The sequence below is a fragment of the Neolamprologus brichardi genome, chromosome 7 (genome assembly GCF_056152115.1).
Source record: "Neolamprologus brichardi isolate AB-2024 chromosome 7, ASM5615211v1, whole genome shotgun sequence".
In the NCBI taxonomy this organism is placed as follows: Eukaryota; Metazoa; Chordata; class Actinopteri; order Cichliformes; family Cichlidae; genus Neolamprologus; species Neolamprologus brichardi.
This window is the reverse complement of record NC_142110.1, coordinates 18,097,840-18,110,700: the sequence shown is the minus strand read 5'-3', so window position 1 is coordinate 18,110,700 and position 12,861 is coordinate 18,097,840. Positions and strand designations below refer to the sequence as shown.

At 45.9% G+C, this 12,861-nt stretch overlaps 1 protein-coding gene across 1 annotated transcript in view; it reads left to right on the top strand.

Annotated features, from left to right (window-relative positions):
* LOC102796410 (A disintegrin and metalloproteinase with thrombospondin motifs 20) overlaps positions 1–12,861 on the top strand; it is an 81,159-nt gene that overhangs the window by 28,999 nt on the left and 39,299 nt on the right. The window contains exons 12-15 of the mRNA XM_087843260.1: positions 8,577–8,722; positions 8,883–9,064; positions 10,983–11,119; positions 11,276–11,393. Of these exons, the coding sequence (XP_087699386.1) occupies positions 8,577–8,722; positions 8,883–9,064; positions 10,983–11,119; positions 11,276–11,393 (583 nt within the window). The remainder of the gene's footprint in view (positions 1–8,576; positions 8,723–8,882; positions 9,065–10,982; positions 11,120–11,275; positions 11,394–12,861) is intronic.

The following is a 12,861-nucleotide window of genomic DNA, read 5'->3' as shown; positions in this document are numbered from 1 at the left end:
GGAGAGGAGGAAAGAGAGGGAGTGAGAGAAGGAGGGCTCTCTTTTTCTCCTTAACCTTATGCCCTCTAGCAGTCTTGTAGTTTGGACCCATGTATCCCTTGTATCCTTTCATCTTGCTCTATCTCCCTCCTCACCATGTTAGGTCCTGGATCAGCCCAGTCTAGCGAAGAAAGGTTAACAGGGGATGGCTAACATCTTAATCCAACTACAACAACCAGACTAAACAGTAATGGTCCTGGGATTGTAGCTCCCATACTGCTCTCGACCTGAATGTGGGAGAAACACATAGAGTTCAATCGCACACAGGTTTGCTTTATTAAGATTCAACCCCTTAATCCCACTGGAGCTGATTTAGCTAGATTACCACTTATGCCTGATCTTTAGTGGAGACTAGTCTATATCAGAATTAATTTAAGGTTTAAAGAGACTAGCATACAATCTTATATCAAGTCAGGTTTTTATTCTCAACAGTTATGCATAACAGCATTTTACAAGAAACTACTTCACAGTGAAATATACTGTATGCATATCTTGTATAGTTACATTTTAACCAGATTTAGCTGCAGTTTAATCTAACCTTCCACAACTAATTTCTATTTCAAATTCAACATTTCTTTGATTACTCTGTCCACTTGCCACTTTATGAATCACTATGTAGGCATACATTGCCTTGAGCTAAATGTTTAAGATACCACCTTGCCTACATTGTCATAGGTAATAAATCTAGACACATGCTCTTTCAGGCCACTTTTGTAGGTATGAAGTACTGGAAACCACTGGAAACTATTTGATTGATGTTGACATGACAGCATCACACACATAAAGCAAATCTCCTGTTCCATTACATCCCAGTGGTGCTCTATTGGGCCGAGATCAGGTGACTGTGGAGACTATTTGAGTACAGTGAACTCAGTGATATACTGGGTGCACTGTGGTCATAAAGGGATGAATATGGTCAGCAACAAATAACCCAGGTTTTTCCAATCATCTATTGTTCCATTTTGATGAAACTGTGCAAAGTTCAGTTTCCTAATCTGAGACTTACAGGTCCCGCTGTGGTCTTCTGTTGTTGTAGCTAGACTTTTAGTCAAGACCGTCTAAACTAAGACCAAGACAATACCAAGACCAAGACAGACCGAGTCAAGACCAAGACAAAGTCGAGACGAGACAAAAAAGTCTTTAAACTGCAGCCAGATGCTGCTTCGTTTACGGGTGTCGGGCATATTTATGTGTTTTTGCGATGCACTCGCACGGCCCTCTTCACCGCTGTCTACTGTCTCACTCACTTACTGAGAGGACAAACACACGCTCCACTTGACTGCCGCGTCTCTCACCCTCTCTTCTTTTCACATAATGATATTATCCTATATCCTCGCATGTGATTGGCCACAATATGGAGGGATTGGAGCATAGCTGAGCCACTGTGTGAGAGCTGAGCAGGGAAAGGAAATTAAGTGAGGAGCCGGCTCTCGCTCAATGGAAGTCGACTCTTCTGATTCACTACAAAGCACTCTCTGAGCACGGCTCTTAGAGCTGACGCTTTTGCGCATGACACATTATCGAATGTTGCATTGTGTGTCATGGATACTGTTGACTCCAAATCTCCCGACCACTATGTCGATCTGAGACAGCGAGACCGAGACAGCGAGACCAAGACAAGACCAAGACCAGAGGGTATCAAGACCAAGACAAGACCAAGACCAGAGGGTATCAAGACCAAGACAAGACCAAGACCAGAGGGTATCAAGACCAAGACAAGACAAAGACCACGTAAAAGTGGTCTTGTGACCAGTCTCGAGACCAAGACCGGTCTTGAGACATCCAACTCTAGTTGTAGCCCATCTGTTTCAAGGGTTCCACATGTTTTCTGTTCAGTGATGCTCTTTTGCATACCTTGGACGTAATGAGTGGTTGAGTTACTGTCGCCTTCCTGTCAGCTTGAAGCAGCTTGGCCATTCTCCTCTGACCTCTGGTATCAAACAAAGCACTTTCACCAAGAGAACTGCTGCTCACTGAATGTTTTCTCCTTTTCTTTTTTTCTGGAATAACAAATCAAAGAAAAATGTTCTTTCATTTCTGCCTGTGTGTGCGTCAGCAGTGGCACCACCTTTGTTTGTGGTGCCGAGGCCCAGATTCATCTTCATGCAGGGTGCTCTTTGAAGTGGCGTTAGTTGAAAGAGCAGGGGACCCTACACCAACGCTCACCTGCCCACACAAGTGCTCTTTAATGTGGTGTCTGAGTGGGGTGTGCTTGTGTGTCTTTGAGCATGTTTAAAGTCTGATAATCTGCATGCCCAGATGACTCGTCTTCATTCTTTTGTGTCAGAATTGCATTGTTCCTTCTTTACATGTCTTGGTTCTGCTTTTGCGTTGGTCCGCGGTTAGGTTCAAGTGTTAGGCTCTGCACGGGCCTCAGACCCTCATGGCTTCTTGGCTTTTAGCTGTCAGACTCGTAGGATTGCAGCTATGTCTCTGGGATAGGGGTCGGGTGGGGGGGTTTGGGGGACTGAGGATCCCAGCTCTTTTCAGATACGTGTTTTGTTTCTTACTGTGGCGTTCTGAGCGATTTCATGTCATCTCATAAACTAATTTTCCCTCTTGCGCTTCTTTGCTTTTTGGGAAGAAGTTTTGCTCTTTCCTGTTATGAAACAAAGTTTTGACCACATTGGGTAATTGAGGTCAGTGCCTCAAATAGTGGGAGAGTAGCATGTCCTGTAAATGAAAGAGGGAGGTGGAGAAAAACTTTGTTTGTATACTGCTCAGTTAAATCAGGGCATTGGGCAGTGCAGGGTTCATGGGTAGTTTTCTCTCTGTCTCTCTCTCTGTTCCTTTTGCTTTCACTGGGTGCCGGAGTGAGTAATGCGGTCACATGACCTCGTGGCCGCTGCGTCTGTCATCTGGCTCAGTGGGCCGTGCGCTAACGAGGGCATCCCATCACTTGTTGTCTATAAATACCACCACCACTCTTCCTCCCTCCTTCCCCCTCCATCCTCTCTTTTCTTGCCCTTCCCCGTTTCAGTCCCCTCACCCTTCAAAAGGATGCCGCTTTCACGCCTGGCTGCGACTGTTTGCGTGTGTGTTTTAATTGTGTGCTTCAATGTGTGCGTTTATTGGAGAAGTACCTGTTTTTAAGTGTGAGCAGATGCACATGTGTAGATGTGTGCATGCAACTATGTGTCTTTGTGTGTGCATAGATTAGGGGCCAGCCTGCATGGTCAATAAGTGTCAAGCCGAAGTGCGGGGCTGCTTGGCCTTGTATCAGTATCCTACCCTTTGAAGATCACAGTGCTGCTTCTCACCACGTTGTGGCTCAGTGGGTGGCAGAGGGGCAAAAGAGAGGCAACAGAGCTTAAGCTGGCTCTATTTTTTTTTTTTTTTGGATGAAGGTTTTGACCTAAAGCATCTCAGCAAGAAATGATGAAGTATTCAATGAATTAGTTTTTTTAATTTATTTCATGTGGTGGCTGCTAGCCAAGTTTTTAGTGTGTCAAATATTTGAAAGAAAGATTTCCACATACTCTTGTTCGTGGCTTAAATGAACAATTAGTGTAAATTAAGAAACAGGAAGTTGCTTTTGATTTCCAGAATCTTGTTTGGAAAAGAATGACGACCCGCTCTGGTTTCAGCCATTTAGAGTTGAGATAGTGGGGTCTTGAAAAGTGAAGCCGGGGCAGAATGGAGTATGCTGGCGGAGGCGATGAGTGTTGGCTGGATCTCCGCTGGCAGCTTGACAGACTTGTTGTACGATGCCGGGACAGGCAGCGCGTTTGTGTGCAGTCTTGTGCGAGCGTGCACGTCTGCATGGGGATCGCGAGGCCAGTATCAGTGTTACTCTCAGCTAATCTCTGGGTATTTGCAGGATGTTGCCACTTTGATTTGCTATCATCGCAGACATATCTGTGGGTTTGGGGTAACAAGAGGATTGTTGTTTTCGCATTCGTGCAGTTTACTGATTGAAATTCTGTGTCCGGAAACCACTGAGTGGAGCTTTCATTGCATGTGTATTTGCTTGATTACAGTATAGTGTGGTGACATTTAAACCCGTCGCTGTGTGAAAGGCGATATATTCAGTGGAACTTGGAAAGAGTTACAAGATAATGGGACAACAGCAAGAAGCTGAAAACACTGCATCCGACTGTAGCAGTGAACCCACTTCCTGCACAAGCCCAAGCACAGACTTAACGTAGAAAGCCTTTATTACCTCAAGAGGAGGTCATGTTTTTGGTCGAGTTTGTGTGTCGTTATTTCTGCAAACACGATAGCTCAAATACTTTGTTTGATACACATGTGCTCCAGTGCATCAAACTTAAACAAGCTTTTCTTGCTTGAGCAGGACTCAAAGCCTATGGATGCTCTGTGTTACATTCCAAGTATGAGAGTCCTCACAGTCCCAGGATGTAACTATATAAGAAGAGACATGTTGATTAGTCAGTGTGCAGTCATTTTGCCAGTCAACCCTCCCTGGCTTGTACAAGGATGGTTCAGGGAGACACTTATGAGAGTATTCTCTCTGAACCACACTGACGTACACAATAATGTATTTGGCTAACTTGTTAGCAAGCAGTTGTCTCTTTACACGTCTTACAACGACCCAACATAAGCATTCATTTAGAGTTAACATATGTGCCTAACGAATGTATTTGCAGTCTCCACCACTTCCTGAGGATGTTTGAGCTTAACTTTGTTAAAAATAACCAATAAACAAATAATTGCTGACTGTGCCTGTCTGTCGTTTGGTAAGTTTACCTGATTGATTTTTGCTCACACAGATGCATGCTGCTGAGCAAAAAGAGTCTGAAGTTGAGCTTGTTTGTTACAGCAGTTTGCAGGAACCTTTTTTGCATTTGTATGTAGATTGTGTAATTGTATATCTAAAACTAGGTGAGCACATATATAGGTAAGCACTTACTAGTCATTGGTTTGAGAACAGTATCACAGCCAACTATGGAAGACCGCACAAAAGTGTGTCTTGCATAGATCTTTGTTTTAGTAGTGCCTGTCCAAAGTCATGAACATTTGACCACTCGCTGGTAGATCCACCTGCAGTTTTTCTGTGACCACATTTTGCCATAATGGCACATGAAAACACACATATACACAACAGCTGTACGAGTGTGACTGGTTGTTACCTGGACACAGGGTCTGTCGGGATCAAACAGCAAATGGTATTGTATTTGAGTGCCACCTTTGAGTGGCATTGTAACATTGTGGCTTTGCTCAGTTCTGGTGTTAAGTTCTAATCACAGATTGGGTTTATATTTAAAGGGTTTTTTCTCAAAAATGGTGATCAATTTACTAAAATTATCAATCATCAATCCTTTTTTATTACGGAAATGTTTCTTACACTCCTCGGAAAGACGGAGACCACAGTGAGGTGGCAAATGAGGACAGGAAGCAAAGAGGAGATAAATTTAGAGGTTGTTGTTTCTCCTGTTGTCTGCCACACACCTTCCTCTGTGTCTTCTCATTTCTCTGTCTTGTCTTATGGTCTTTTAAGACACGGCCAAAGAGGAGACTCGAGGAACTGACAGTGAAAACACATGCATGGGCTAAAAAATGAGTCTGTGTGTATCCACTCTGTAAAAGCAGCTGTAAGGTGACTGATTTCCAGTCCCACGGCCAGCAAATGGAAGTGCTGCAGATGATCCTATGTTTTCATGGCTTGATAGCCTCTACAGCTTCCCTCACCTCCAGGTCAAGCGATAAAACACGTAAAACGAAATGACGCCATATTGAAAATTAACAGCGGTGGTCCATGCCGTCGCAATTTGAGGGGTTGCTCCAGATGTTTCTAGCATTTCTAAGATTGCAGTCTGTTTTAATTTTGCATTGTTGGGAGGAAAGGGGGCTCACAGCTGCTGGAGACAATACACAAACCCCCAACCATCCGAGGTGAACTCCTAACCCAGAGGCATGAGAAAGGCACCGCCAGCATGAAAGGTGATGACTTTTGGAAATGGCCGTGTTAAAATGAAAGAGTGGAGTGCTTTTTAAATCAGTCCTCTACCTTCTCATTCCTCTTGTGATGTATGGCTTGGGTTCAGAAATGAGGCGCTCTCTGCAACAGTTTCCTGGCAATTACAGGGCGCTAACTTCCAAAGCAGCTGAGGTGCTCAGAGCAGATGCTGCTGTCCTTACTATTTTCACTGTTTGAGTTAGCATGCTGGTAACTGCTCTCTGTGACTCCATGGGCTACTCATAATCTTTATTGATTGAGAGCCAAGAGGCAAAGGTATTGGGTATATTTCAGCTTGCATGATCTATATATATACATGCATGCAATATAGGTGTATGCACATATGCATACTTTCATATGAGCTGGTAAGTTAGCTTGTACCTTTGTGAAATTTCTAATTTGAAACACATGCTAGTCACAGCTAGATGGGTTTCTCTCACGGGACCTCCAAGTGTTTCAACACATTCCCAGCTGAGGTCAAAATTTGACAACCTTTTTAGCAAAAAGAGGCTCGCCTGGTGTCCTTAATGGGTACTTGGGCTTTGCCAAATGCGCCTTTTTAGTTCAGTGTTTTCCAAATGTGTATATGCTCTTTGGTAGGAACCTAATTGGAACTGAGTGTGGATCCCAGATGCCTTCAGACCCTAAGCAGTCATTCTTAACACTTAATACACATTCACATTTGCGCACTTATGTGTGTGTTTTTTTTTTCTTTTTTTTTGTTTCCACTCCCCCCCCCCCCATTCCGCCTTTCTTTTTTTCACCACATCACCTTTTCAGGCCAAACAAAACGGATGTAAACAGAGGGTGCCAGCATGGATAGTGGAATGCCTCAGAGGCTTACACAGTCCGTGGTCCTCTGTGACAGACAGTCAGCCTTGTGTTTGACAGCTCCTTGGGTCCTGCTGCCTGTCTGCACTCTGGTGGTCTCCGCTCGGCCTTTGCAATTCACCGTGAGGGGATAAGGGGGGATGGGTAGCCCTGGAGAGGAGGTATAGAAGGGATGCTTAGGTCTGGGCTGACACTCCTCAAGCTGAGCGTGGGGGGCTGCAAGGGGAGGGGAAACTATTTGCTGTAACAAAGGAAAGCTTTTGGACTTACTGCCTAAATGTGTTTCATTGACAGTTCCATGAACTCGGTGAGCTCCAAAGTCCAGCACCTGTTTGCCTTTTTCTGTGGCATGGAAACTATTTCCAATAATGCGCATGCTTTATCAAATTTTTTCAGCGCTTTCCATTTGATTTTTTTCTTAATTCATTGTTTGCGCTCCAACAGAATTATCGGCACCTTCAGTTTGCATTTACGCTTGACTCGGACTCAGGAGGAGTGAGCCCGGGAATTCTTCAAACTAGGCCCGGATTATGAAAATGTTTGTGGCTTGTTTAGTCCATACCCTGCAGCTCTTAACACCTGCCTGCTATTGTGTACAGACTTTACACTCCATCATTAAAGACCCACAAGTGTGTAAAACACACATGCAAACAAAGCCAGGATAGCAGAAGCAGCCAAATAGTACTTGCTTCCATGTGGTTTTGTGTATGCCCTTTTGCATTTGTACATCTGAGGTAATGAATACATGTTGTTAATTTGCGTTAAAGCAGAAATTAGCCAGGTCAGCCATTGCCCAGGAGCTACCTCTGATTGATTGACCGATCTCACTGGCTAATGAGCTAAAATGATAAAATTCCAGTGAAGTAAATGTTGCACGGTTTTGTTCCCATTTTCTCATGAGTCTTCAGAACATGACGCAGGGGCTCAAATGCCTCGTAGTGGAAAAAGGATTAGAGATAGTAGATTCATTTCTCAGCTGATCGGAGCTGGGGGTGGAAGTAACAGGATGGACATGAAGCTCCCGACAAATGGAGTGCAGTCAAAATAAACACTGTGAGGTGTCCAGAAAGAACGTTTTCCTTTTCTGGTTAAAGGATAAAAAAAAAACTGAGCAGGAGCTTCTGATGTCAGGCTAGTAATGAACTTTCTTCCTCTTGTTATCACGACTCTAGAGTTTCCTTATCATGGTGCCACTGCTCCCCTCGCCTGTGTGCCCGGACGGCGGGCTACGTACCCAGACAGACGCCGTCTTGTCCTGCATTCTTTCTGTGAACAGGACCCTCTGATATCTTAGTCACTGAGAGGAGGATTTGGTTACACACAAAGGGAAATGTGCGTGCTGTGCTTTGCTTATGAAAGCGGTATTAGTTCTTTTTGGCAAAAGTTGCTTAGCGGGTACACACTGCTTGACAACGGATGCCTTATTTGTGGGATAATTGGGTCTGTTGCATGAAAGCTCTGTGTTCCTGTATTTTGTTTTTTAATTCCGAAGATGGTTTATAAAATAGAAAGTTTGGAATACAGGGGTCGGGTTAGAGATACACTAAACCACTTTTGTGAGTGTCAAATTGACATTGTGTTCATTAAATTTCCTCTTGCTATCGATTGTGTTGTGGAAATGCAATTTTCTCATGTGGGACTAAAGATCTAATAAGCAGATGACTGAGATGGCGAAGAAGAACACTGTGCCCAGGTGTGCTGTACTAGATTATGTTGCCTTCAGTAATGCAGGGGTTGCTTTTATACATTTTAACATGCTCTCTTCTTGCTTGTGTGTGTTCCATTTCAGTATTGCAGACATGGGATGTGTGTAAATAAAGATTTGGATCTGCAACCAGTCCATGGCGAGTGGGGTCCCTGGGGGCCCTACAGTGTTTGCTCCAGGTCCTGTGGTGGAGGAACAAGAAGCACCACTAGAGACTGCAACAAGCCTGAGTAAGAAATAATGAGATCGTTATTGACGGTCAGAGTGCAAATATGTGTGCGATAACTGTGATTTGGATGTGAACAACATGTTTAAAGATCACTTAATGTGATCTTTAAATTCAAACTTTGCGTAGCGCCTCTGTAATCGTTAATTTTCCCGTTGTTGAAGGCCCAGAAACGGCGGTAAGTTCTGTGTGGGTCGCAGAATGAAGTTCCGCTCCTGCAACACTGAGCCATGCCCACGAGGACAGAAGGATTTCCGGGAAGAGCAGTGCTCTCAGTTTGACGGCAAGCACTTTAACATCAACGGTCTACCTCCCACCGTCCGCTGGGTCCCCAAGTACAGTGGCAGTGAGTAAACCATGCATCCAAGCCACACCATCAGCAATACACACTATTTAAATGCAACTGCGCATGTAGCTTTAACTTTATGTAAACGTTCACCTTAAACACTGTGGCAGGAATAAGGCACGGCGGGTCCAGGGATCAGTGTTTTCAGACATTTTATTCACAACACCTCACACCACACACACCTGAGTCCCCGTGTTTTAACGTGGCGGGCGTGATTGCGGATGCCGTGCAGGTGCGTCCGCCCTCCCTGCACGCCACCGCAGACCACGCCCCACCACACACCCTCATCGCCCGATTGAGGCCGGGGAGTCATCCGGCCGAACCTACTCCCCACCGGTTCCCAACCTTGGAACAGAGCAAAGTCCGCTGCGGAGGCCGGCCACACCTCCAATGGCGGCGAGCCTTGTCCGGGGGTCGGCCACGCCTCCAGCAGCAGCGGCGAAACCGGTCCGGAGGCCGGCAAGCCGGCACGACCCCGCCGGCCCCGGGAGGGGCTCACTACCCGGCGCATCTGACGCTCCGGGGCAGCTCGATCCTCGACCTCGGGCACAGGTCGAGCAGGTTCCCCTGGCACGGGGACCGCCATCTCCCCTCCCGGTTTCTCCACCTCGTCCGCCGCTGGCTGGGGCGCTGGCGGGAGCGCTGGCGGGAGCGGCTCCGGCAGCCCCTCCCGCGACTCCTCTTCCTCCAGCCGGTGCAGACCCTCGCGCGCCTCGTCTGCCGCCTCCGGTCGGAGCGGCTCGTCCACCGCTCCCGGCAGGAGCAGCCCTTCACCCGGCTGTTCCCCCTCCTCCGGCAGGCGCAGATCCTCGCGCGCCTCGTCTGCCACCTCCGGCTGCTCAGGTGCCCCACGCGGCTCCTCCACCGCTTCACTGTCCTCGGTACACACCTGTGGGGGTGGCGCCCAGGCCCAGAGCAGCGCCGCCAGCTCCCCGATCCGTTGCAGGTGGCGCTCGGACTGGTCCTGCAGCTCTGCCTGCTGGCGACGCACCTCCGCCGCCTGCTCCCGCTGGGCGGCCGCCATTTCGGCCACCCTCTGGGCCAGCTCCTCCACTCCCTGGCTCCGATAAGAACCCGCCGTGCCGCTTCCTGGGTTTCGGCACCACTGTGGCAGGAATAAGGCACGGCGGGTCCAGGGATCAGTGTTTTCAGACATTTTATTCACAACACCTCACACCACACACACCTGAGTCCCCGTGTTTTAACGTGGCGGGCGTGATTGCGGATGCCGTGCAGGTGCGTCCGCCCTCCCTGCACGCCACCGCAGACCACGCCCCACCACAAACACCACATCCCACATTTTTAAAGTGATCTTTGTTTGCATCCAGTTACTCACAGTTTGCACAAATACGTCAATAAACTTATCTGTAAATCCACAAGTGTGTGTACGAGAGAAGCAAGGACCAAGACCTACAAAGTTGCGACGCCTCCACAGCCATTGCATTTGAATCTAATGTGCTGGAATTTTAATACATGGCAGGGGAAGAAATTGATGAATGTATGATAAAAATCTACAGCTGTATTTTTTTAAGGTGTCCTTAAGTAAACTTTTAATTGACACTAACCAAGGGCAACATAAAGTCTTTCCATATGAACTTCCTGGCAGCTTTCTCTTACAGATGTATGTCAGGCCCTGCTTAGATAGTCTGCCCCATGAGATTACCATCTGGCAAAGTTGCTGCAAGTGATTCTTTTAGTTAACTGATGCTGTTGAAGCGAACAAGCCAAGCCCCGGTGCGGGTACACTGTCAGATACCATCTAAATATTAGAGATAAAGCAAGAGTCTGCTGAGGGTCACAAAGAAGTAAATAGATTTAAGTTAAAAAGTTTGTTTCATAAGCATTCGCAGGATTTCACTGAAAATGTATCTCTATTGCTCAGAATTTTAATTTGATTATTTTCTTTGTATCCTTTAAGTATTAATGAAGGATCGGTGCAAGCTCTTTTGCCGGGTTGCTGGGACTACGGCATACTATCAACTGAAGGACCGTGTCATCGACGGCACACCGTGCGGGCCAGACACTTACGACATCTGTGTGCAGGGCCTCTGCAGGGTACGTCTGCGTGCTCCTTGTTTTTCCTGATTACGCTCAAAGCAATACTTGCTCACATACCCTCCGACGCCGTCAGCTTCAGCTTAGTTGCGCGCTGTCAGGAGCTTCACTCTAAAGCACACATTTCTGTCTTTTCTATCTTCTGCACTTGTGCAGCAAGCGGGCTGCGATCACGTGCTGAACTCAAAGGCCAGGAACGACAAGTGCGGCGTGTGTGGCGGCGACAGCTCATCATGCAAAACTCTGGAAGGAACCTTCAATGATGCTCAGTATGGTAAGTCCCTCTCAGCTCAGATTGCACGCCCTGTCCATTAATAACTGACTGTTCCACAAAACATTCGGTATGTCAGCACATTCTGCAAATAAACAGGCTGTTATAAATTGTATATGCAGCAAACATAGACGAGCTTAGAAAGACTTTTAGTTATATGTGGCTACAACACTGACATTCAATATGTTCATATTAGGCACTGATGTCATGTATGGTTATGGTTAACATATTAAGCTTGATGTGAAGAACAATGTATGCTTTGGACAAATTTTGGGGAAAAAAATACATGAAAGCAGTTTGCTCTAAAGCTTTACAAACTTTGTTCATGTCACTCGGTCTGGTCTTTTGATAGCAAACACGAACCTGACATCATCCCCTTTCAGCTGTGGTGCTTAAAGCAGTGCCTCACTGTGGGCCAACTGCTGATTGCATCCAATCCTTTTTAAGTCTGGGCAGTAAAACAGGACCAGCATTAGCATAAAAAGCTATGGGTGTGGCCTCTGTCATTTGTACTGTGCTAGTTTGGCACTCAACTTTAGCATCTCTATCCATCTTCCTTCTTCTGCGCTCCTTTGGCTCAGGGGTGGCAAAGTGTTTGAGGACTGTATTCAACCAAATCAGGCACTGACCTCAGCCCTGGAAATCTGGCTTAACCATAAGAACGACAAAAAGAAAAAAGAAGGAGTGGGAGTGTAGCCCAGGCAGGATATCCCTCTGCTCCTGTCTTGAGTCTGAGCCTGTCTTCTTGCCATTGAACCTTTTATTCTTTTTCTTTTCATGTCTCTTGATTTATTCCTTTTTTTGTCCGCGTTTCATTCATTGTGTTTACTTAGTTTCCCCCTTAATCCTTCTTCACCAGCCGACACAAAATGATGAACTGTCAAGCATAAGTCTGGTTCCTTTTGCTTTAAACAAATATATTCATGTTCCCAATACAATTTGTATTAAACATGTTTTTGTAGCTAACACCAAGGCCTGATAATTTAAATGACATCTGAACCAAAGAGTAAAACAGTGAAATGTGGATTATTAAATATTAGGTCTCTCTCCTCCAAGTCTCTGTTAGTACATGACTTAATAATTGATCAACAAATTGATTTACTCTGCCTTACAGAAACCTGGTTGCAGCAGGATGATTATGTTAGTTTAAATGAATCAACACCCCCGAGTCATTCTAACTACCAGAAATCTCGAAGCACAAGCCGAGGGGGCGGTGTGGCAGCAATTTTTCACACCAGTCTATTAATTAATGAAAGACCAAGACAGACTTTTAATTCATTTGAAAGCCTGATGCTTAACATTGTCCACCCCAGCTGTGAAACTCAGAAACCAGTCTTACTTGTTATCATCTATCGTCCACCTGGGCCTTACACAGAGTTTCTGTCTGATTTCTCAGACTTTATATCTGATTTAGTTCTGAGCTCAGATAAAATAATTATTGTGGGTGATTTTAACATCCATGTTGATGCTA